This window comes from Salmo salar, chromosome ssa10 (genome assembly GCF_905237065.1).
Source record: "Salmo salar chromosome ssa10, Ssal_v3.1, whole genome shotgun sequence".
Classification (NCBI taxonomy): Eukaryota; Metazoa; Chordata; class Actinopteri; order Salmoniformes; family Salmonidae; genus Salmo; species Salmo salar.
In genome coordinates, this window is record NC_059451.1 from 21324558 (window position 1) to 21351697 (window position 27140).

The 27140-nt window shown below is 42.9% G+C and overlaps 1 protein-coding gene across 2 annotated transcripts; it reads left to right on the plus strand.

Moving 5' to 3' along the window:
* The first annotated feature begins 120 nt into the window (after positions 1-120).
* Positions 121-26852, plus strand: LOC106613760 (hydroxysteroid 11-beta-dehydrogenase 1-like protein). Of its 2 annotated transcripts, none has more exons than XM_014216336.2 (6): positions 121-409; positions 24047-24177; positions 24920-25123; positions 25260-25353; positions 25783-25948; positions 26112-26852. In XM_014216336.2, the coding sequence occupies exons 1-6, from the start codon at positions 322-324 to the stop codon at positions 26287-26289; spliced, it is 861 nt and encodes a 286-aa protein (XP_014071811.1). In that variant the 5' UTR covers positions 121-321; the 3' UTR covers positions 26290-26852. The 2 variants fall into 2 exon arrangements, with proteins under 2 accessions (XP_014071811.1, XP_014071812.1); XM_014216337.1 differs by lacking the exon at positions 121-409 and adding an exon at positions 8399-8456.
* The last annotated feature ends 288 nt before the right edge of the window (positions 26853-27140 follow it).

Sequence of the window (27140 nt, forward strand, 5' to 3'; positions counted from 1 at the left end):
ATACCTCGCCCTAAAAAAAGGATACAGTATGAGGGTCGGTTTTATGATACTTGGATTTAGGGCACAATGGTAGGCTGTCTCAAGTACAAAAGACTCCGCCTGCTTCAAGTTGAATTAGATAAGCCTCTTATAAAGGACGTTTTTTTCACCAACAAAAATGTGTCTATGAATTGTTATTGCTTATCCCGTGAAGTTTCTGAAGTGCAGAGAAGCCTGAGAGTATAAATCTAAATATCTAACGAGGGGATTTTTAAAAAGTTGTTTGGCTCACAACAAATAGTAGTTGCATGAAACCATTGAGTTGGTTATAGCAGTCGCAAGATGAAGGCTTTTACTAAACTCTTAATAGTTGGTGTTATAGGTGCAGCTTTTGTTGCTTTCCAATGGAGTGGACCCACTTTTGATCCAGGTAAGATATGTATTTAGCTTCACAATCCTTGACAAGTCTGTGCAACCTTTTGTTGGCTACAGGCCATTATGATCACATAATTCGTAGGTAGGCCGTCATTGTAAAATAAGAATTTGTTCTTAACTGACTTGCCTAGTTAAATAAAGGTTAAATTAAATTGAAAATGAAAATGACAGCCCCTGAACCAGTATAACCTCAGTGGGTAGTTGTCAGCACTTCAGACAGTTGTGACACATTACAGACACATGATATGCTATTGATTTATGAAACCTCAAATCCTCGTAATAATTCAGTTTCACATAAATTGCACATAAAGGCAGTATGCTGTTTTATTAATTTGTCAGATGAATACAGATGGAACCAGGCTTGTGACTTTGAGACAAAAAAATACGAGCACATTAATTATACAAAACACATCCCAAGACATTATGGTAGATGAAGGCTGCTAGAGAAGTGTTAAGGTTTGGCAACAAAACTACACAATCAAACTGATATAGTTGGATTCGGGGCTAAACCTCGAACAGGGAAAGGTTCAAATGGTAATAACATCTCACGTGTGTAAGCCACACCGTGCCCCACATCACCACAAGTACAGTATTGTATTTGTCAAAACTGAATGAAATCACACTTTGGTTTGTAAAAAAGGTACTGTGATAGCCCTTGATTGTGTGTCTAATTGTTTATCAATTTCCTGATGGTGAGTCTCTTGTGACCTTATAAGAGGACCTTCTGTTTTTAGAGCATATGATATCCTCACATGATCAAATTGGATTGAATGATGATCCAGTTCATGAAGTTCCACTGTTTCAAAGTGAATCTAATGCATTTTAGGTAATATGATGTTGGCCTTTCCGGTTTTGAAATGCCTTGCTGCAAAGTTATGTTTAAATTGTATATCATTTGCGAGAAGCTTTTTTATAAGTACATTGGAAATGCCCCTCACTACCAGTGGTGTGTATTCATGGGGGCCAAGGGAAGCCCCCCCCTTCATAATTTTCCTTCAATTCGCAAGAGGGTGAATGTATGCACAGGGGAAATCATCAGAGCGAGCGAAACAGCGCCCTCTATCTCTCTACGTGTAGGTCATCTATCGGATGCTGTCTGGTCCAAACGAGTATGACATTGTTGCCGCCCTTAGCATTGAAAGCAAGGGAAGACAGCGAGCATTTGGCATCCCTTGACAAAAAAAGTATAAAAAAGATGTACCAATCGGTGTTGATCTAATCTGAGCGAGCTCAACTGTGAATGGTCCTGGCGCACCAAAAAAAGGTGGATTTGGCATCACTCCTATTAAATCCCATTGAGAGCATAGGTCATTGACAGAACAATTTGAATCGTTGCATCTCCTTGTGTTGTTGTCCTCATGTAGCTAAAATTGTCCCTTTCCTAAATTAGCCATGGATGGAGATAGGGATTTGGACTTTTTTAAATTCTGGTTTTGTTTAATTCTCCGTACTGGCCAATGATTATAATTTATTCTAATCCATCCATTAATTCCTACATTGTTGTGCCCCTGGCCTGAGAGGGTGGAAGTTCAATATGTAGCTAGATCTAGAAGGCTGATGTTAACGAGCTAACGTTGCCCATGAATGGAAGTTAGGTTAGCGAGCAAGCATTTTAGCCAGCCTAGGACAACAAAAAATAAAAGAGTGTACTGCATGACAAAGTGATGGACCGTTTCGTCAACATGAAAGAGGGCAGCATGGCATTGGATTTTCTCAACAAGTAGGGTGAGTCAACATGTTTTTCTACTTGCATGAACGCGCACGCACACACACACACACACACACACACAAACACACACAGAGAAATCAGAACCATGGACAGCCACGTCATATTAATCTTACGTTGATTGGACTAAATCGTTTTTGGTATATTTTAGTTGTCACTGTACTAGACTAAGCAGAGGGGATTTGATGATGAGGAAATGATGCTGGAATAGTGGAGGCAGTGCCTGTTTTCTTTGCGTGACTTGCGGTAACTCCGTGGTTCTAAATCAATAGAGTGGTCTGAAAATGTCGCAAACATTAACTTGCTTGACCATGCTGTAGGTCATGTAACTGTCTGTTACTGTACATGCAAATTGCTTTCTGGACGGGGCAGAGGTTGTTATCCTGTTTTGTGAAAAAACGAATGTGGGGTTGAATTTATTCTGCCACTGTCTTCTTACTGTCTCCGCCTTAAGACCTATATATCACGGTTCGAAAGGCGTAGAAATTAAGCTTTTAGAGCAAACAACGCAATTATCACAACACATACAGTGCATTTGAAAAGTATTCATATCCCTAAACTTTTTCCACATTTTGTTACTGCCTTATTCTAAAATTGATTAAATTGTTTTCCCTCATCAATCTACACACAATACCCCACAATGACAAAGCAAAAACAGGTTTTTAGAAGTTGCAAATGTATAAAATAAAATAAACGGAAATATGACTTTTACATAAGTATTCAGACCCTTTACTCAGTACTTTGTTGAAGCACCTTTGGCACCGATTACATCCTCGAGTCTTCTTGGGTATGACGCTACAAGCTTGGCACACCTGTATTTGGGGAGTTTCTTCCATTCTTTGCAGATTCTCTCACGTTCATTCAGGTCGAATGGGGAGCGTTGCTGCACATTATTTAATCTATTTTAGAATAAGGCTGTAACGTAACAAAATGTGGTAAAAGTCAAGGGGTGAGAATACTTTCTGAATGCTCTGTAGGCATTATTTTAATACTTTTTTGAATATTCGATGAGGGTTGTTGACATCAACCGCCTTTATTCAATGGAGTGATGCTATGCCACTAGCGTCATGCTGTGAATATGCAAATAAGAATTTGTTCTTAACTGACTTGCCAAGTTAAATAAAGGTAAAATAAAAAATCTTGAGACAAATCCGACATAAAGTGTTTTTTCTCAAGGTTGCGGGGATGTCACGTGTTCTACTTATCAGTACGTAACAACCTATGCATTATGAAACTTCTATTCAATTAAATAAACCATGTTGTTGACCAAGTTCGACACTCTCATCGACCTCCATACAAATCTCCTTTCTTTGTGGGCGGAAAAACGCCATCTGCTGGAAGGAGACAGATTTTCCGCTGAGATGGGCCTCTCTTCTTCCTCTATGGTGGTGTGAGCCGAATCAGGCTGAAGTGGTACTCCCCAAGCAAGCAGCGTGACATCCTTTTCATGTTCAGTAAAAATGTTTCTCACCACAAATTAGCCTTGGGTTTGTTTCATAACCAGAAAGCAGCAAACTCTGACACAATCTAACAATGAACTTGATTCATACATTTTTAAAGTACTAATTCTCTGTGGCCCATAATCAATGTTCCCACTGTTACTACTCATGTAGATCCAGGGTGGTGCACATACCTTTCAGGGGGAAAGTGCTCAAACTGAAAAAAGGTAATAAAAAATAACTTTATAATATGAATTATCTTCTAACTCAATATATAGTGCATTCGGAAAGTATTCAGACCCCTTGACTTTTTCAACATTTTGTTACTTTACAGCCTAATTCTTAAACTTGTTTTTTCCCGTCATCAATCTACACACAGTACCCTATAATGACAAAGCAACAACAGGTTTTTAGATAAATAAATAATAAAACAATTATACATTACATTTACATAATTATTCAGACCCTTTACTCAGTGCCTTGTTGAAACACCTTTGGCAGCGATTACAGCCTTGAGTCTTCTTGGGTATGCACACCTGTATTTGGGGAGTTTCGCCCATTCTTCTCTGCAGATACTCTCAACCTCTGTCAGGTTGGATGGGGAGCGTTGATGCAAAGCTATTTTCAGGTCTCTCCAGAGATGTTCGATCGGGTTCAAGTCCAGGCTCTGGCTGGGCCATTCAAGGACATTCAGAGACCTGTCCCGAAGCCCCTCCTGCATTGTCTTGGCTGTGTGCTTAGGGTCGTTGTCCTGTTGGAAGGTGAACCTTTGCCCCAGTCTGTGGTCATGAGTGCTCTGGAGCAGGTTTTCATCAAGGATCTCTCTGTACTTTGCTCCGTTCATCTGTCCCTTGATCCTGACTGGTCTCCCAGTCCCTGCCGCTGAAAAACATCCCTACAGCATGATGTTGCCATCTTCATGCTTCACCGTGCAAACTCCAAGTGGGCTGTCATGTGCCTTTTACTGAGGAGTGGCTTCCGCCTGGCCACTCTACCATAAAGGCCTGATTGGTGGAGTACTGCAGAGATGGTTGTCCAGAGGAACTCTGGAGCTCTGTCAGAGTGACTTGGTCACCTCCCTGACCAAGGCCCTTCTCATCCGATTGCTCAGTTTGGCCAGGCGGACAGCTCTAGAAAGAGTCTTGGTGGTTCCAAACTTCTTCCATTTCAGAATGATGGAGGCCACTGTGTTCTTGGGGACCTTCAATGATGCTGACATTTTTTGGTACCCTTTTCCCCTGATCTGTGCCTCGACACAATCCTGTCCAATTTCTTCGACCTCATGGCTTGATTTTTGCTCTGACATGCACTGTCAACTGCGGGACCTTATATAGACAGGTGTGTGCCTTTCCAAATCATGTCCAATCAATTGAATTTACCACAGGTGGACTCCAATCAAGTTGTAGAAACAAGTTAGGATGAACAATAGAAACTGGATGCACCTGAGCTCAATTTCAAGTCTCATAGCAAAAGGTCTGAGTACTTATGTAAATGGGGTGTTTATGTTTTTTATTGTTATTACATTTGCAAAAATGTCTAAAAACCTGTTTTTGCTTTGTCATTATGGGGTATTGTGTGTACATTGATGAGGGGGAAAATGTATTTAATCCATTTGAACAAAATAGTGGGAATAAATCTAATTAGCATGTTACATTGCATAAGACAGGTTACTTAAGGCAAAAAATAGACTCCTATGGGTCTCCCAATCACAGACGGATGTGATGCCGCCTTGGTTCGAACCAGGGACTGCAATGACACCTCTTGCACTAAGCTGTGCTTTAGACCGCTACGCCACTCGGGAGCACTGTTTTGTATGGTATTCATTTGTTGATGTCCATCATCCATTTCATATGATATGTTACGAATTACAATTCGTACAGTATTTGCAATAAGTATTATACACTGCTCAAAAAAATAAAGGGAACACTTAAACAACACAATGTAACTCCAAGTCAATCACACTTCTGTGATATCAAACTGTCCACTTAGGAAGCAACACTGATTGACAATACATTTCACATGCTGTTGTGCAAATGGAATAGACAACAGGTGGAAATTATAGGCAATTAGCAAGACACCCCCAATAAAGGAGTGGTTCTGCAGGTGGGGACCACAGACCACTTCTCAGTTCCTATGCTTCCTGGCTGATCTTTTGGTCACTTTTGAATGCTGGCGGTGCTTTCACTCTAGTGGTAGCATGAGACGGAGTCTACAACCCACACAAGTGGCTCAGGTAGTGCAGCTCATCCAGGATGGCACATCAATGCGAGCTGTGGCAAGAAGGTTTGCTGTGTCTGTCAGCGTAGTGTCCAGAGCATGGAGGCGCTACCAGGAGACAGGCCAGTACCTCAGGAGACGTGGAGGAGGCCGTAGGAGGGCAACAACCCAGCAGCAGGACCGCTACCTCCGCCTTTGTGCAAGGAGGAGCAGGAGAAGCACTGCCAGAGCCCTGCAAAATGACCTCCAGCATTCCACAAATGTGCATGTGTCTGCTCAAACGGTCAGAAACAGACTCCATGAGGGTGGTATGAGGGCCCGACGTCCACAGGTGGGGGTTGTGCTTACAGCCCAACACCGTGCAGGACGTTTGGCATTTGCCAGAGAACACCAAGATTGGCAAATTCGCCACTGGCGCCCTGTGCCCTTCACAGATGAAAGCAGGTTCACACTGAGCACGTGACAGACGTGACAGAGTCTGGAGACGCCGTGGAGAACGTTCTGCTGCCTGCAACATCCTCCAGCATGACCGGTTTGGCGGTGGGTCAGTCATGGTGTGGGGTGGAATTTCTTTGGGGGGCCGCACAGCCCTCCATGTGCTCGTCAGAGGTAGCCTGACTGCTATTAGGTACCGAGATGAGATCCTCAGACCCCTTGTGAGACCATATGCTGGTGCGGTTGGCCCTGGGTTCCTCCTAATGCAAGACAATGCTAGACCTCATGTGGCTGGAGTGTGTCAGCAGTTCCTGCAAGAGGAAGGCATTGATGCTATGGACTGGCCCGCCGTTCCCCAGACCTGAATCCAATTGAGCACATCTGGGACATCATGTCTCGCTCCATCCACCAACGCCACGTTGCACCACAGACTGTCCAGGAGTTGGCGGATGCTTTAGTCCAGGTCTGGGAGGAGATCCCTCAGGAGACCATCCGCCACCTGATCAGGAGCATGCCCAGGCGTTGTAGGGAGGTCATACAGGCTCGTGGAGGCCACACACACTACTGAGCCTCATTTTGACTTGTTTTAAGGACATTACATCAAAGTTGGATCAGCCTGTAGTGTGGTTTTCCACTTTAATTTTGAGTGTGACTCCAAATCCAGACCTCCATGGGTTGATAAATTGGATTTCCATTGATTATTTTTGTGTGATTTTGTTGTCAGCACATTCAAGCAGGGCGGAAATCCCAGGGGGGACGGGGGGGACACGACCCCCCCCCCCCATCCTGGGAAAAATATGATTTGTCCCCCCCAATATATCACTGAAACATAACTATGTAATTTAAATAATATTAATAATACGCAATGAAAGCAATTGTGCTGATTACAGACACTTAATAGCGCGTTTTTAAGTTTCAAAAGATTGCGACCCCCCCGCCCTTTGCCTCACAATAGTTTGATCCACTGCCAGTTCCTTAGCTTGCTATGTAACTGCCGTGAGGTTCATCCAGTCAATCACGCACACACACACTAGCTGAATATGCAGAGCTAGCGCGCAAATATTAACTATTAAGCTAGCTAGTACCTATTCCATTTATGTGGCGTCGTCAAAGATGGAATCAGCATGCAGATGATGTAAGTTAGTGCTTCAAAGTCCCTGTGATAAGGTTAGCGATAAACTGAAGTCCAAAATGAACAGAACTACACTCTCTTCTACCATTGTCTTAAATATATTTAATGGTCTGTCACGTCCTGACCAGCAGAGGGCGTATTGCTTAGTCTAGGTCAGGATGTGGCAGGGGGGTTTGTGTTTGTTAAGTGTTGGATTGATGATTGGGACTTCCAATTGAAGGCAGGTGTGTATAGTTGCCTTTGATTGGAAGTCCTATATAGGTGTGTGTGTTTGTCTTTGGGGTTGTGGGGAATTGTTCTGTGTTTAGCCTAGTGCCTTACCAGACTGTCAGTTTGTCGATCGTAATTATGTTTGTTATTTTGGGTGTTCATTTTGATAGTTAATAAAAGTCAAGATGAGCCTGCACATACCTGCTGCGTTTTGGTCCTCCTCTTCTCTCCAGTACGACATTTTTAAGGATGAGTACGACTTATTTTATGACATGGTCTCGTTGCAAAAGCTAAATTGTCGCAAGGGAACTTTTATTTATTTATTTTATTTCACCTTTATTTAACCCGGGTAGCAAAGATTATAGCAAACACCACTGAAACTGAATTGGTGCTCGCTAGCTTTGCAAATTCAGCTATTGTTGGAAGCCAGCCAAAATGAAACAAACTATTAAAATTACAAAAGGTTGCAGCATATGTTGTGTAAATGGTGAACTCATACAGCTGTCAACTCTTGTCATTTTAATCCGTTTCACATTTGCTAGCAACCTTTTAGATCGAAGCCCATATAGAATGATTGAAGATGATAGAAGCCCATCTCCTACTGTAAATAACCTTCACACTGTGTGTGTAGCCAGCCAGCCAGCCAGGTAGAAAAATGGCAGAAAAATAAAAGACGGACATCAGAGTATTTTTCAATACACCAAAACGCATAGTAAGAACCCTAGTAGCCTAATATCTCAAAGACTAGTTGATAAAATGTTCATAAGAAAGAAATGAAATTCTAATGGAAATGTTTCACAATGATGTCATTAGGCAGAGCAGGCAACTGATGGCACACAGACAGCAGAGTTGGGGACAGACTGGCAGAGACAGGGAGTCTCAGGTAAGTTTGTTGAGTCTTTGTTTGGCAACATTATGAAAGGTTCTCAATTTTTTTGACTTGTAAAATAGGAACATAATTGGAAAATGCCATGGATACCCCCACTCTCAACTTAAACTGGTGACTGAACTAAGATTTGTTAAAGGCAATGGTATTGCTGTTGTGATTAGTTGTGTAGTTTTGGGTACCGGTAGTTAGGAGTACGGCAAACACCTTATTTCTTTGGTTCCTCAATATACATTTACCATATTACAATGTAGGCTATGTGTTACAGCACTACTTTTGGTGTCCCCCTCAGGAATTGCTCTTGAGAAAATTTCATGTAATTGTCCCCTCCAAAGTGGATATCAGATTTTCGCCCCTGCATTCAAGTATGTAAAGAAAAAAGTATTTAATAAGATTATTTCTTTCATTCAGATCTAGGATTTGTTGTTTAAGTGTTCCCTTTATTGTTTTGAGCAGTATATGTTACGAATTCAGTTTTTTGGGGGGGCTAACGTTAGCTAGGTGGCTAGATGGCTAACACTAATGTTAGCTAGATTGCCAACGTTAGCTAGGCTAGGGTTAAGGTTAGGGTTAAGGTTAGGAGATAGATTGAAGGGTTAGCCAACATGCTAAGTAGTTGCAAAGTTGCAAAAAAATTGTTAGTAGTAGCTAAAATGCTAAAGTTGTCCATGATGAGATTTGAACACAAACCTTGTTTGGGTTGTGTTAGGGCTTTAACCAACTATTTGTTAGCATAACCTATATAAAATAACAGAGAAGCTATGCCACAATATTAAGTATATAAACTATAGATACTTGAATACTGCTATATGTTAGAGAAAGTGTCTCATGTGATGGTGGGTCATGTGGACAGAATGATGATGCTTTAAAACAGGGTTTTGCAAGAGCTTTTTGCTGAACAACAGCAATAACAAGATAATGGGTGCAATGTAGGGGTTTTAGAGAACTGTGCATTATGTAACAAGGTGTAGGCAGCTGACGTAGTGATAGGAGGTTGTGAAACCCATCACAAGGGGAGCATGTGAGGAACAGGTAGAGTGGAGAAACAACAGTATAAGTAAATCACTGGAAATTGAGTGGTTGCTGACTCTTGAGTATACACTAAGAAGATAAGATCCAACGCCAGGCAACATGTGATGCGTCACGAGGTTGGGACCAACCTGCACGCCAACGATAGGCTGGAGTAAGTCTAAACCACACCCAGTCTCTACTCTGACAGGCCCAGCAAGGAGTGGGAACTACGTCTGTCAAGAAGTATTTAAAGAAGAACTTGTGATGACATTTCAGCTCTCTGTCTGCCCTGCGTGGTGTTACAGAGAGACCGTATATACGAACATCATATTTTCCATTTGTACTATCATTCTATTTACTTAAAGATGAATTAAATAATCATTGCAAAACTAAGTTGCATGGTTTGTTTATATCCTAATACCAGATTCGAATTGACGCGACCCAACAGTTGCTAGACTTTCGCGTTATACGCCCACCCCGAACAACCACCCACCCACCCCGACCAACCACCACAGCCTGGTCTCATAGACTAGACGTAGCATAGTAAACAAAAATCCACGATACTCAAATTATTATGATATATTATGTTTGGTATGGTTGCATAAGACAGAAGGTTACTTAAGGCAAAAATGAAAGGAGGGTGGTTGGTCGGGGTGGAACACAAACATCTAGCAAACCAAAAGTTGCATCTTCGAATCTCTTCACACACAACTTCAGTGTTTTAGCTAATTAGAAACTTTACTACCTTTTAGTTACTTTGAAACTACTTAGCATGTTAGCTAACCCTTCCCCTAACCATTAACCCTTTAATCTATCTCCTAACATTAACTCTAACCTTAACCCCTAGCTTAGCTAACGTTAACAATATAGCTAACATTAGCGTTAGCCACGTAGCTAATGGTAGCCACATCAAATTGTAATTCGTAACGTCATATGAATCGTAATTCGTAACATGTCATATGAATTGTAATTCGCAACATACCATACGAAATGGATGATGGACATCCACAAATTAATATATACCAGTGGAGGCTCCTCAAAGGAGGAAGGGGAGGACCATCTTCCTCAGGGAATTTCAGATTTGTTTTTTAAATAGTGAAACATTAAAAAAGTTATCATTTTTAGACAAAACTATACTAAATATATTCACATATCACCAAATAAAACACACTGTTTTTCAATCAAGGTCTATAGTAGCCTCAACAGCACTCTCTGTATGGTAGCACCATGTTGTAGACAGAGGACAGCTAGTTTCCGTTCTCTGGTTACATTGACTTCAATACAAAACCTAGGAGGCTCGTGGTTCTCACCCTCTTCCATAGACTTACACAGTAATTATGACAACTTCCGGAGGACGTCCTCCAACCGACCAGAGCTCTTTAAGGAATAAGCATGAATAGGCATATTTTCCACCCAATCAAAGAATCAGGGAATTAATCTAGTACTGAAAGCATAAGCTACAGCTAGCTATAACTGCAGTGCATACAATGTGGAGAGTAGTTGACTGAAAGAGACAGAAAGACAATAGTTGAAGAGTTTTGAACAAATAATTTATTAAAAAATGAAGGAGACACAAGAGAGAGAGAGTTAACTATATTTCATTGTATTTTTTTCCCACTTTCACCCTCACTTACACTATCGTTCAAAAGTTTGGGGTCACTTAGAAATGTCATTCTGTTTGAAAGAAAAACACTTTTTTTGTCCATTAAAACAACATCGAATTGATCAGAAATACAGTGTAGACATTGTTAATGTTGTAAATGACTATTGAAGCTGGAAACGTCAGATTCTTTAATGGAATATCTACAAAGGCGTACAGAGGCCTATTATCAGCAACCATCACCCCTATGTTCCAATGGCACGTTGTGTTAGCTAATCCAAGTTTATCATTTTAAAAGGCTAATTGATCATTAGAAAACCCTTTTGCAATTATGTTAGCACAGCTGAAAACTGTTGTCCTGACTAAAGAAGCAATAAAACTGGCCTTCTTTAGACTAGTTGAGTATCTGGAGCATCAGCATTTGTGGGTTCGATTACAGGCTCAAAATGGGCAGAAACAAAGCACTTTCTTCTGAAACTCGTCAGTCTATTCTTGTTCTGAGAAATGAAAGCTATTTCATGCAAGAAATTGCCAAGAAACTGAAGATTTCGTACAATGCTGTGTACTACTCCCTTCACAGAACAGCGCAAACTGGTTATAACCAGAATAGATAGAGGAGTGGGAGGCCCCGGTGCACAACTGAGCAAGAGGACAAGTACATTAGAGTGTCAAGTTTAAGAAACAGATGAGTCACAAGTTCTAAACTGGCAGCTTCAGTAAATAGTACCCGCAAAACACCAGTCTCAACGTCAACAGTGAAGATGCGACTCCGGGATGCTGGCCTTTTAGGCAGAGTTCCTCTGTCCGATGTGTTCTTTTGCCCATCTTAATCTTTCCCTTTTATTGGCCAGTCTGAGATATGGATTTTTCTTTGCAACTCTGCCTAGAAGGCCAGCATCCCCATTTACATCATTAACAATGTCTACACTGTATTTCTGATCAATTTGATGTTATTTGAATGGACAGAAAATGTGCTTTTCTTTCAAAAACAAGGACATTTCTAAGTGACCCCAAACTTTTGAACAGTAGTGTACTTAGCTAGCAAATGCAGCTAGCTAGTTTAGCCTACTCAAACATCCGACTCAAACAGAGAGGGATGATATGTTAGCTAGCTAACTATGGCTATCCAACACTGGAACTCTTCCAAGTCAAGGTAAACTTTTGGTTTTATTAATTTATTACCACTGGGGCCTGCCTGTGTAACTGCTAAACTGCTTGCTGTACCGCATGATTGTAGTGGGTTTACTAATGAGTTAGTTCTACTAACTACGTTGATTATGACAGTTTACTTGCATAGTTAAATAAAGGTTAAATAAATAATTAATTATGATGTTAGCTAATATGGTGACAACGAGGTACTGTAGGCTGTGTGTAGCGGTTAGAGGTTATGATTTGAAGGTTTGGCTTGGAAAGGATTTCTACCTGGTCACAGACAGCTGATTAATCAAACAATCAAATGTATTTATGAAGCCCTTTTTACATCAACCAATGTCACAAAGTGCTATACAGAAACCCAGCCTAAAACCCCGAACAGCAAGCAATGCAGATGTAGAAGCACGGTGGCTAAGAAAAACTCCATAGAAAGGCAGGAACCTAGAAAGGAACCAGGCTCTGAGGGCTGGCCAGTCCTCTTCTGGCTGTGCCGGGTGATTATAACAGAACATGGCCAAGATGTTCAAGCGTTCATAGATGACCAGCAGAGTCAGATAATAATAATCACAGTGGTTGTAGAGGGTGCAACAGGTCAGCACCTCAGGAGTAAATGTCAGTTGGCTTTTCATAGCCGATCATTCAGAGTTAGAGACAGCAGCTGCGATAGAGAGAGAGAGAGTCGAAAACAGCAGGTCCGGGACAAGGTAGCGCAGGTCAGGGTTCTATAGCCACAGGCAGAACAATTGAAACTGAAGCAGCAGTATGACCAGGTGGACTGGGGACAGCAAGGTGTCATCAGGCCAGGTAGTCCTGAGGCATGGTCCTAGGGCTCAGGTCCTCCAAGAGAAGAGAGAAAGAGCGGATTAGAGAGAGAGAGAGAGAATTAAAGGGAGCATACTTAAATTCACACAGGACACTGGAGAAAACAGGTTAGATACTCCAGGTATAACAGACTGACCCTAGCTCCCCGACACATACATGATTGCAGCATAAATACTGGTGGCTGAGACAGGAGGGGTCGGGAGACACTGTGGCCCCATCCGGCGATAACCCCAGACAGGGCCAACCAGGCAGAATATAACCCCACCCACTTTGCCAAAGCACAGCCCCCACATCACTAGAGGGATATCTTCAAACCACCAACTTACTACCCTGAGACAAGGCCGAGTATAGCCCACGAAGATCTCCCCCACGGCACGAACCCGAGGGGGGCGAAAGTGCCTTTCCGTTCACCTTCACAACCCTGGGCCAGACTACACTCAATCATAGGACCTACTGAAGAGTTGAGTCTTCAATAAAGACTTAAAGGTTGAGGCCGAGTCTGCGTCTCTCACTTGGATAGGCAGAGCATTCCAGAAAAATGGAGCTCTATAGGAGAAAGCCCTGCTTCCAGCTGTTTGCTTAGAAATTCTATGGACAATAAGGAGGCCTGCGTCTTGTGACCGTAGTGTACGTGTAGGTATGTACAGCAGGACCAAATCGGAAAGATAGTTAGGAGCAAGCCCATGTAATGCTTTGTAGGTTAGCAGTAAAACCTTGAAATCAGCCCTAGCCTTAACAAGAAGCCAGTGTAAAGAGGCTAGTACTGGAGTAATATGATCACATTTTTTGGTTCTAGTCAAGATTCTAGCAGCTGTGTTTAGCACTAGCTGAAGTTTATTTAGTGCTTTATCCTGGTAGCCGGAAAGTAGAGCATTGTAGTAGTCTAATCTAGAAGTAACAAATGCATGGATTAATTTTTCAGTATAATTTTCGGACAGAATGTTTCTGATTTTTGCAATGTTACGTAGATGGAAAAAAGCTGTCCTTGAAACAGTCTTGATATGTTCGTCAAAAGAGAGATCAGGGTCCAGAGTAACGCCGAGGTCCTTCACAGTTTTATTTGATACGACTGTACAACCATCAAGATTAATTGTCAGATCCAACAGAAGATCTCTTTGTTTCTTGGGACCTAGAACTAGCATCTCTGTTTTGTCCGAGTTTAAAAGTAAAACATTTTCCGCCATCCACTTCCTTATGTCAGAAACACAGGCTTCCAGGGAGGGCAAATTTGGGGCTTCACCATGTTTCATTGAAATGTACAGCTGTGTATCGTCCGCATAGCAGTGAAAGTTATCATTATCTTTCCGAATGACATCACCAAGAGGTCAAATATATAGTGAAAACAATAGTGGTCCTAAAATGGAACCTTGTGGAACACCGACATTTACAGTTGATTTGTCAGAGGACAAACCATCCACAGAGACAAACATATCTTTCCAACAGATAAGATCTAAACCAGGCCAGAACTTGTCCGTGTAGACCAATTTGGGTTTCCAATCTCTCCAAAAGAATGTGGTGATCGATGGTATCAAAAGCAGCACTAAGGTCTAGGAGCACAAGGACAGATGCAGAGCCTTGATCTGATGCCATTAAAAGGTCATTTACCACCTTCACGAGTGCAGTCTCAGTGCTATGATGGGGTCTAAAACCAGACTGAAGCATTTCGTATACATTGTTTGTCTTCAGGAAGGCAGTTCCTGCTTTTTCACAAATTTTGGAGAGGAATGGGAGATTGGATATAGGTCCATAGTTTTTTTAATATTTTCTGGGTTAAGGTTTGGCTTTTTCAAGAGAGGTTTTATTACTGCCACTTTTAGTGAATTTAGTGAACATCCGGTGGATAGGGAGGCGTTTATTATGTTCAACATAGGAGGGCCAAGCACAGAAAGCAGCTCTTTAAGTAGTTTAGTTGGAATAGGGTCCAGTATGCAGCTTGAAGGTGTCAAGAGATATAGTATTACAAAACTTGAGTGTCTCCCTTGATCCTAGGTCATGGCAGTGTTGTGCAGACTCAGGACAACTGATCTTTGGAGAAATATGCAGATTTAAAGAGGAGTCCATAATTTGCTTTCTAATGATCATAATCTTTTCGTCAATGAAATTCATGAATGTATCACTGCTGAAGTGAAAGCCGTCCTCTCTTGGTGAATGCTGCTTTTTAGTTAGCTTTGCGACAGTATCAAAAATACATGTTGTATCGTTCTTATTCTCCTCAATTAAGTTGGAAAAATAGGATGATCGAGCAGCAGTGAGGGCTCTTCGATACCACACGGTACTGTCTTTCCAAGCTAGTCGGAAGACTTCCAGTTTGGTGTAGCGCTATTTACATTCCCATTTTGTGGAAGCTTGCTTCAGGGCTCGGGTATCTGTATACCAGGGAGCTAGTTTCTTATGACAAATGTTCTTTGTTTTTAGGGGTGCGACTGCATCTAGAGTATTACGCAAGGTTAAATTTAGTTCCTCAGTAAGAGCCACAATATTAATCCCATGGGACAAAACTAGGTCCAGAGTATGACTGTGGCAGTGAGTAGGTCCGGAGACATGTTGGACAAAACCCACTGAGTCGATGATGGTTCCGAAAGCCTTTTGGAGTGGGTCTGTGGACTTTTCCATTTGAATATTAAAGTCACCAAAAATGTGAATATTATCTGCCATAACTACAAGGTCCGATAGGAATTAAGGGAACTCAGTGAGTAACGCTGTATACGGCCCAGGAGGCCTGTAAACAGTAGCTATAAAAAGTGATTGAGTAGGCTGCGTAGATTCCATGACTAGAAGCTCAAAAATACAAAAACGAAGTCATTTTTGGGGGGGTAAATTGAAATTTGGTATCGTAAATGTTAGCAACACCTCCGCATTTGCGGGATGCACGGGGATATGGTCACTAGTGTAACCAGGAGGAGAGACCTCGTTTAACACAATAAATTCATCAGGCTTAAGCCATGTTTCAGTCAGGCAAATCACATCAAGATTATGATCAGTGATTAGTTAATTGACTATAACTGCCTTGGAAGTGAGGGATCTAACATTAAGTAGACCTATCTTGAGATGTGAGATATCACAATCTCTTTGGATAATGACAGGAATGGAGGAGGTCTTTATTCCAGTGAGATTGCTAAGGCGAACACCACCATGTTTAGTTTTGCCCAACCTAGATCGAGGCACAGACATGGTCTCAATGGGGATAGATGAGCTGACTACACTGACTGTGCTAGTTGCAGACTCCACTATTCTGGCAGGCTTGCTAACAGCCTGCTGCCTGGCCTGCACCCTATCTCATTGTGGAGCTAGAGGAGTTAGAGCCCTGTCTATATTCATAGATAAGATGAGAGCACCCCTCCAGCCAGGATGGAGTCCGTCACTCCTCAGCAGGCCAGGCTTGGTCCTATTTGTGGGTGAATCCCAGAAAGAGGGCCAATTATCTACAAATTCTATCTTTTGGGAGGGGCAGAAAACTGTTTTCAACCAGTGATTGAGTTGTGAGACTCTGCTGTAGAGCTCATCACTCCTCCTAACTGGGAGGGTGCCAGAGACAATTACACGATGCCGACACATCTGTCTAACTGATTTACACGCTGAAGCTATGTTCCGCTTGGTGACCTCTGACTGTTTCATCCTAGCATTGCTGGTGCCGACGTGGATAACAATATTCCTATATGCTCTACACTCGCCATTTTTAGCCTTATGCGGGCACCATCTTCAGATTAGCCTTAACATCGGTAGCCCTGCCCCCTGGTAAACAGTGTATGATTGCTGGATGATTCGCCAATGACTAGGGTTTTCAATTTGTCAGAGCTAATGGTGGGAGGCTTCGGCATCTCAGACCGCGTAACGGGTGGAGGAGAGACCAGAGAAGGCTTGGCCTCTGACTCTGACTCGTTGCTTAATGGGGAGAACCGGTTGAAAGTTTCTGTCGGCTGAATGAGCGACACCGGTTCAGTATTCCTACAGCATTTCCTTCCAGAAGTGCGAGGGGATTTATAATACTATCTGTACTTGCTGTGGGCACAGACGCTGTTTCATCCTTTCCTGCAATTAAATTACCCTTGCCTAACGATTGCATCTGAAGTTGGGCTTGCAGCACGGCTATCCTCACCATAAGGCGATCGTTCTCCTGTATATTATCAGTACAGCGACTGCAGTTAGAAGGCACAATGTTAATGTTACTACACAGTAATTAAGAAGTAAAAACTGTAAAGTTGGCAGGTAGCAAAGTAACGTTGGCAACATGTAAACAAGTCCACAAGTTGTGACTGGAAATGACGATGCTGACTAGCACAGACTGGAATATGTTCCGGGATTCCTCCGATGGAATTGAGGAGTAGACCACATCAGTCATTGGCTTCATCAATAACTGCATCGATGACGTCGTCCCCACTGTGACCGTACATACAGTGGGGGGAAAAGTATTTGATCCCCTGCTGATTTTGTACGTTTACCCACTGACAAAGAAAGGATCAGTCTATAATTTTAATGGTAGGTTTATTTGAACAGTGAGAGACAGAATAACAACAAAAATATCCAGAAAAACGCATGTCAGAAATGTTGTAAATTGATTTGCATTTTAATGAGGGAAATAAGTATTTGACCCCCTCTCAATCAGAAAGATTTCTGGCTCCCAGGTGTATTTTATACAGGTAATGAGCTGAGATTAGGAGCACACTCATAAAGGGAGTGCTCCTAACCACAGCTTGTTAACTGTAAAAAAAGACACCTGTCCACAGAAGCAATCAATCAATCAGATTCCAAACTCTCCACATGGCCAAGACCAAAGAGCTCAAGTCAAATCTTGGGTGAGAACCTCCTTCCCTCAGCCAGGGCATTGAAAATTGGTCGTGGATGGGTATTCCAGCATGACAATGACCCAAAACACACGGCCAAGGCAACAAAGGAGTGGCTCAAGAAGAAGCACATTAAGGTCCTGGAGTGGCCTAGCCAGTCTCCAGATCTTAATCCCATAGAAAATCTGTGGAGGGAGCTGAAGGTTCAAGTTGCCAAACATCAGCCTCGAAACCTTAATGACTTGGAGAAGATCTGCAAAGAGGAGTGGGACAAAATCCCTCCTGAGATGTGTGCAAACCTGGTGGCCAACTACAAGAAACGTCTGACCTCTGTGATTGCCAACAAGGGTTTTGCCACCAAGTACTAAGTCATGTTTTGCAGAGGGGTCAAATACTTATTTCCCTCATTAAAATGCAAATCCTTTTCTAACATTTTTTACATGCGTTTTTCTGGATTTCTTTGTTGTTATTCTGTCTCTCACTGTTCAAATAAACCTACCATTAAATTATAGACTGATAATTTCTTTGTAAGTGGGCAAACGTACAAAATCAGCAGGGGATCAAATACTTTTCCCCCACTGTACATACCCCAACCAGAAGCCATGGATCACAGGCAACATCCACACTGAGTTATTAAAGGCTAGAGCTGCCGCTTTCAAGTAGAAGAATTCTAACCCGGAAGCTTATAAGACATCCCGCTATGCCCTCCGACGAACCATCAAACAGGCAAAGCGCCAATAAAGGACTAAGATCGAATCATACTACACCGGCTCTGACGCTCGTCAGATGTGGCAGGGCTTGCAAACCATTCCAGACAACAAAGTGAAGCACAGCTGAGAGCTGCCCATTGACACGAGCCTACCAGACGAGCTAAACTACTTCTATGCTCGCTTCGAGGCAAATAACACTGAAACATGCATGAGAGCACCAGCTGTTCTGGAAGACCCCGTGATCACACTCTCCGTAGCCGATGTGAGTAAGACCTTAAAACAGGTCAACATTCACAAGGCCGCAGGGCCAGACAGATTACCAGGACATGTACAGCGAGCACGCGCTGACAACTGGCAAGTGTCTTCACTGACATTTTCAACCTCTCCCTGTCCGAGTCTGTAACGCCAACATGTTTTAAGCAGACCACCATAGTGCCTGTCCCCAAGAACACTAAGGTAACCTGCCTAAACGACTACCGACCCGTAACACTCACGTCTGTAGCCATGTGCTTCGAAAGGCTGGTCATGGCTCACATCAACACCATTATCCCAGAAACCCACCCTAACAGATCCACAGATGATGCAATCTCTATTGCCCTTTCCCACCTGGACAAAAGGAACACCAATGTGAGAATGCTATTCATTGACTACAGCTCAGTATTGAACACCATAGTGCCCTCAAAGCTCATCAATAAGTTAAGGACCCTGGGACTAAACACCTTCCTATGCAATTGGATCCTGGACTTCCTGACGGGCTGCCCCCAGGTGGTAAGGGTACGTAACAACACTTCCACCACGCTGATCCTCAACACAGGGGCCCCTCAGGGGTGCGTGCTCAGTCCCCTCCTGTACTCCCTGTTCACTCATGACTGCATGGCCAGGCACGACTCCAACACCATCAGTAAGTTTGCCAATGACACAACAGTGGTAGGCCTCATCATTTACAACGACGAGACAGCCTATAGGGAGGTCAGAGACCTGGCCGTGTGGTGCCAAGACAACAACCTCTCCCTCAATGTGATCAAGACAAAGGAGATGATTGTGGACAACAGAAAAAAGAGGACCCAGCATGCCCCCATTCACATCTACGGGGCTGCAGTGGAACAGGTTGAGAGCTTCAAGTTCCTTGGTGTCCACATCACCAACAAACTAACATGGTCCAAGCACACCAAGACAGTCGTGAAGAGGGCACAACAAAACCTATTCCCCCTCAGGAGACTGAAAAGATTTGGCATGGGTCCTCAGATCCTCAAAAGGTTCTACAGCTGCACCATCGAAAGCATCCTGACTGGTTGCATTGCTGCCTGGTATGGCAACTGCTCGGCCTCCGACTGCAAGGCACTTACAGAGGGTAGTGCGTACGGCCCAGTACATCACTGGGGCCAAGCTTCCTGCCATCCTATACTAGGTGGTGTCAGAGGAAGGCCCTAAAAATGGTCAAAGACTCCATCCACCCTAGTCATAGACTGTTCTCTCTGCTACCGGAGCGCCAACTCTAGGTCCAAGAGGCTTCTAAAAAGCTTCTACCCCCAAGCCATAAGACTCCTGCACACCTAATCAAAGGGCTACCTAGACTATTTGCATTGCCCGCCCCTATCTTTTACACCGCTGCTACTCTCTGTTGTTATCATCTATGCATAGCACTTTAATAAATCTATCTACATGTACATATTACCTCAACTAACCGGTGCCCCCGCACATTGACTCTGTACTGGTACCCCCCTGTATATTGCCTCGCTATTGTTATTTTACTGCTGCTCTTTAATTACTTGTTACTTTTATTTCTTATTCTTATCCATATTTTTTTTGAAACTGCATTGTTGGTTAGGGGCTCGTAAGTAAGCATTTCACTGTAAGGTCTACACCTGTTGTATTCGGAGCGTTTGACTAATAACATTTGATTTGATTTGATTTTGACTTGATTTGATCAATCTACACACAATACCCCATAATACCAAATCGAAAACAGGGTTTAATTTTTTTTTTGCAAAAAGAATTGAGCTCAGGTGCATCCTGTTTTCATTGATTATCCTTGAGATGTTTCTACAACTTGATTGGAGTCCACATGTGGTGAATTCAATTGATTGGACATGATTTGGAAAGGCACACACCTGTCAGTAAAAGGCACACGACAGGCCACTTGGAGTTTGCCAAAAGGCACCTAAAGGATTCTCAGACCATGAGAAATAAGATTCTTAGGTCTGATGGAAACAAGAAACTCTTTGACCTGAATGCCAAGCGTCACATCTAGAGGAAACCTGTCACCATCACTACGGTGTTGCGTGGTGGCAGTATCATGCTGTGGGGATGTTTTTCAGCGGCAGGGACTGGGAGACTAGTCAGGATCGAGGAAAATATGAACGGAGCAAAGTACAGAGAGATCCTTGAAGAAAACCTTCTCCAGAGTGCTCAGGACCTCAGACTGGGGAAGGTTCACCTTCCAACAGGAAAATGACCCTAGGCACACAGCCAAGACAACGCAGGAGTGACTTCGGGACACGTTTCTGAATGTCCTTGAGTGGCCTAGCCAGAGCCCGGACTTGAACCCGATCGAACATCTCTGGAGAAACCTGAAAATGCTACCAAAGTTCTAAAACACTCGACCACTGCTCCTCCCTTCCTATAGGCAGAAACTCAAACAGGAGGAACCCGTGCTAAGGACTATTCAAAGCTGGTCTGACCAATCGGAATCCACGCTTCAAGATTGTTTTGATCACGCGGACCATTTAACCACTGTAAGGTGACTGGGAATATGGCCGAATGCAAACAGTGTAGTTATTCCCTCCATAAGGCAATCAAACATTCAAAACTGGAGTCACAATTCAACTGCTCAGACATGAGACGTACTGTATGTGGCAAGGTCTACAGACAATCACGGACTACAAAGGGAAAAGCAGCCACGTCGCGGACACCAACTTATTAATTCCAGACAATCTAAACACCTTCTTTACCCGTTTGAGGATTACACAGTGCCACCAACGTGGCCCGCTACCAAGGACTGTGGGCTCTCCTTCTCCATGGCAGACGTGAGTAAGACATTTAAGCGTGTTAACCCTCGCATGGCTGCCGGCCCAGACGGCATCCCTAGCTGCGTCCTCAGAGCATGCGCAGACCAGCTGGCTGAAGTGTTTACGGACATATTCAGTCTCTCCCTATCCCAGTCTGCTGACCCACATGCTTCAAGATGGCCACCATTGTTCCTGTTCCCAAGAAAGCAAAAGTAACTGAACTAAATGACTATTGCCCCGTAGCACTCACTTCTGTCATCATGAGGTGCTTTGAGAGACTAGTCAAGGATAATATCACTTCCACCTTACCTGACACCCTAGACCCACTTCAATTTGCTTACCGGCCCAATAGATCCACAGACGATGCAATCGCCATTGCACTGCACACTGCCCTATCCCATCTGGACAAGAGGAACACCTATGCAAGAATGCTGTTCATTGACCTGTAGCTCAGCATTCAACACCATAGTACCCTCCAAGCTCATCATTAACCTTGAGGCCCTGTGCAACTGGGTCCTGGAATTCCTGAGGGGCCGCCCCCCAGTTGGTGAAGGTAGGAAACAACACCTCCACAAAGTTGTGTGCTGAGCCCCCTCCTGTACTCCCTGTTCACCCACCATGACTGTGTGGCCACACACGCCTCCAAATCAATCATCAAGTTTGCAGACGACACAACAGTAGTAGGCTTGATTACCAACAATGACGAGACTACAGGGAGGAGGTGAGGGCTCTGGGATTGTGGTGCCAGGAAAATAACCTCTCACTCAACGTCAACAAAACAAAGGAGATGATTGTGGACTTCAGGAAACAGCAAAGGGAGCACCCCCCTATCTACATCGACGGGACCGATGTGGAGAAGGTGGAAAGCTTTAAGTTCCTTGGCGTACACATCACTGACAAACTGAAATGATCCACCCACACAGACACTGTGGTGATGAAGGTGCAACAGCACCTCTTCAACCTCAGGAGGCTGAAGAAATGTGGCATACCACCTAAAACCCTCACAAACATTTACAGATGCACAATTGAGAGCATCCTGTCGGGCTGTATCACCGCCTGGAACGGCAACTGCACCGCCCGCAAACTGCAGGGCTCTCCAGAGGGTGGTGCAGTCAGCCCAACGGGGGCAAACTACCTACCCTTCAGGACACCTACAGCACCCAATGTCACAGGAAGGCCAAAAAGTTCATCAAGGACAACACCCACCCGAGCCACTGCCTGTTCACCCCGCTATCATCCAGAAGGCGAGGTCAGCACAGGTGCATCAAAACTGGGACCGAGAGACTGAAAAACAGGTTCTATCTCAAGGCCATCAGACTGTTAAACAGCCATTACTAGCACATTAGAGGCTGCTTTCCTATAAACATAGACTTGAAATCCCTGGTCACATTAATAATGGGACACTAGTCACTTTAATAATGTTTACATATTTTGCATTATTCATCTCATATGTATATACTGTATTCTATTCTATTCTACTGTATCTTAGTCTATGCAGCTCTGACATTGCTCGTCAAAATATTTATTTGTTCATAATTCCATTCCTTTACTTATATTTGTGTGTATTGTGTGTATTGTTGTGAAGTTGTTAGGTATTACTTGTTAGATATTACTGCACTGTTTGAGCTACAGTAGAAACACAAGCATTGCGCTACACCCGCAATAACATCTGCTAAACACATGTATGTGACCAATAAAATTGTATTTGATTTGAAAAATAGCTGTGCAGCGATGCTCCCCATCAAACCTGACAAAGCTTGATAGGATCTGCAGAGAAGAATGGGAGAAACTCCCCAAATACAGATGTGCCAAGCTTGTAGCATCATACCCCAAGAAGACTTGAGGCTGTAATCGCTGCCAAATGTGCTTCAACAAAGTACTGAGTAAAGGACCTGAATACTTATGTAAATAATGTAAATGTGATATTTCATGTATTTTTATAATTGTTTGCAAAAAAATCTATAACCTGTTTTTTCTTTGTCTTAATGGGGTATTGTGTATAGATTGATGAGGGAAAAACGATTTAATCCATTTTAGAATAAGGCTGTAACGTAACAAAAGGTGGAAAAAGTGAAGGGTCTGAATTCTTTCCGAATGCACTGTATATGTTATACCACCAACCAAAACGGCACTTGGCAAGTGGGAGGGCAAGTGGGAGGGCAAGTGGGAGGGCAAAGGGGCATGTTGACAGGTTGACTCCTATCTGTGCACGTGCCTGTAAAGATTCCACATTGTACATTATTACACACTAAGTCCTAGACAGACATGAAGATCCATATCATCATGATAGTTGGATGCCAGGAAACTGTCCATCAGGTTTAGGATTCAGCACATACTTTACACCACATCAGTTGCACGTTTTCTTGATCGGCCTTACGTCGACATTAAACAGTCCCCATTCTATCCCCTTGTCTTTGTTTTTCCCTTTTGAATTGCATTTAGACAAACTAGAATGTAAGATGTAATGACTACTGTAATGACTTTCAATATGGCTGGTTTTCAGAGTCGTTAAAGGGTGCCCGGGTCCTGGTGACTGGTGCCAGTGCGGGAATAGGTGAACAAATGGCATATCACCTCGCCGGCTTTGGTGCCCAGGTGGTTATTACAGCCAGGAGGGAAAAGGTTCTACAGCAGGTCAGTAACACTTCAATTAGGTGTTTTCGTCAATGTCTATGTCTCTAGCCATTAGTTCTCCCACTTAACTCTATGACAGTGCCCTCCAGTGGGTGGTGAAGACAGCCCAGTACATATACTCGAAACGGTGCCTGAGGAAGTCTTGCATCCTCATCATGGACCCCACACACCCCAGCCACGAGCTGTTCACTCTGTTACCGTCGGGTAGACGTTCGGAGCATGAGGTCTGTTACTACCAGGCTCAGAGACAGTTTGTATCTACAAGCCATCAGGAGGCTGAACACTTGAGCTGGACTGACCACCTGCACTGACTCTCCACTCCTTAGCGCACATGCACTCACTCACGCACACATCCACACAGACATACACACACTATCATACACGTTCATGCTATACACACATCACAACTGCTGCTACCAGACTCTTATGTATTATTGCTAATGCTACACAATTTAAACACTTGCCCCCAATTCCCCCCTTCCCTGATACGTGTAAATATTGGACTATAAATGTTGCCTTCCTATATTATACTTCTGCTAAACTGTTTATTCTATTCTACTGAGCCATTTACTTTGTTTTTATTCTTATCTTTTATTATTTCTTATTGCGTTGTCGAGAACGAACCTGCAAGTAAGCATTTCATTGGACGGTATACCATGTGTATCCTGTACATACAGTACGTTAATAAAACTTGATTACTTAATGTTTTTCATGATTATGCAAACACTCACTTGTATTGCAGGTAGCAGAGAAATGCCAGGTGTTGGGGCCCCAGAAAGCTCTATACATAGCTGCAGACATGGCCAATCCGTCTGACCCAGAGAGAGTGGTGAAGTTTGCTGTGGACAAGCTGGGAGGATTGGACTACCTGGTGTTGAATCACATAGGACCCAGCCCATTCACTATGTGGGATGGAGATGTGGAACACACTAGATGGTTAATGCAGGTGGGGTAACTTAATCACAAGTACTGCTATATCACATATATCACTATGCTCTTATCCAGAGCACCTTACAGTGGTGAGTGCATACGTTTTCATACTGCCCCTAACTATTTCTTCCTGCTTTATTTCTTTTTCACAGGTGAATTTCCTCAGCTATCTGCAGATGGCAAAGACAGCTCTGCCTACCCTTAAGCAGAGTAAGGGTTCCATTGTGGTCGTCTCCTCCTTGTTAGGTAAATGAGAGCTCTTCTCTCTACACAAAGTGTTCTAATGCTGCTTTTCGACTGTAACACCAGTGTTAAACTAGTGTATACACCCTTATGTTATGCTAGTGAAATTGTGTTACCATAGCCAGGGCTGAGTGAGGAGCAGAATCAACAATCTCTGCATCATCGAAACATTTGCTTTATGAGAAGGTGTTGATGTCCACAGTTAGCCATTGTTATGTAAACGCCAGCTGAAAAGTACCGGTGGCCTGGCTTTGGCCCCAAGTCAGAGCAGATCCACCGGAGACATGACCCAGTGAGACACGGGTGCCGGCCCGCATAGATGGAAACAGAAAAGTCTGATGCTTTTGGGTAAAACACTGCAGTAAATTCTATATGGAAATGCACCATTAAGTGACCATGAACCTATGATTGGCTAGTGTTTTGGTCCTTCAGGAAAAATGAGCAGTCCGTTTGTGGCTCCCTACACGTCCACCAAGTTTGCCCTGAACGGCTTCTTTGGGACGTTGCAGCATGAGCTTGCCATGCAGAGGAGCAACGTGTCCATCACCATCTGCATCCTGGGCCTGATCGATACAGACTCAGCTATGGAGAAAGTCAGGTGAGCTATTTTTGATACCAAGTTCAGTCAAGTTTAATATTACAGTATGTAAACTTAAACCCGGAATACAGTCAATGATTTAATGATTGACCTGATGGTTGTTACATGCAAATACAAGTATCGTTGGGCACATTTCAAATAGTCACCTTTGTTTGTATTACAGGGGCATGACCAACATCCAAGCCTGGCCGGCCAGTGAGGCGGCTCTGCACATCATCACTTCTGGAGCCACGCAACAGACAGAGTCTTACTATCCCTGGTTCTGGTACTATGTCTGTCTCATCAGAGACTGGTTCCCCTACTTCAGGGACATGTCTTTACGTAACTTGTATAAATATTAACCATTTGCTTGAAATATACATTATGATAATATCGCTTTTACATTTTTCCCTTTTTGGTTTACACTTATTTGTTGATAAAAAAAATGCTGTTACAGCCAACTTCTCTGACATTGATAATTTAAACACAGTTCTTTAAATGATAAACAGTTCAGTATATTTTAAGATTTTCATGTAAAACTGTGTTACTTCTTGGTCTTCTTCTTTGTATAATTGGTTGCTTTTCTGTGGTACATTTCTGCATGTTTATGTCACAATTTGAACTTTGTCCATCCCCTCTCTCATTGCTTTTGAATGATATCCACATGTAATCAACAGTATTGGGGAGTAGTGAACTACGTACATGTAGTTCAACTAGTTATTTAATTACATTTTGCAGTAGCTTGGTGGTAGTTGAACTAAATTCAAATCTTGGTAGTGTTTTTAGTAGTAAATTACTTTTTTTGCCATGTAGCGATGTTGCTAACTACACACTACTGTTTTTACAAAAATAAATAAAATATGGGTGAATTAGGCAAGCATTCTTTCCCAGCAACATACTTGCCCAATTCTCACTTGAAACCCTTTTTGTGTGCCTAATTCTCACTTTTTGTGTTTAATAGGCTATATTATCAATTCTTAACATCCGACTCCAGAGTGATCTGTTCTTGCAATTTGTAGTCTATGACATTTCAGATTTACATATGATAATTTATCGCAAAGTAGTTTGGATGTAGTGATCTACTTTTCAAAGTAACTTCAGTTAACCATATCTTCTTAAGCTTAGCTTTAGTGTACCTTAACTGCTTCTAGTGTGAAGTAATTGGTAGCTTCGTAAGCTATATTTTCAGAGTAGCTTCCCCAACACTGGTAAT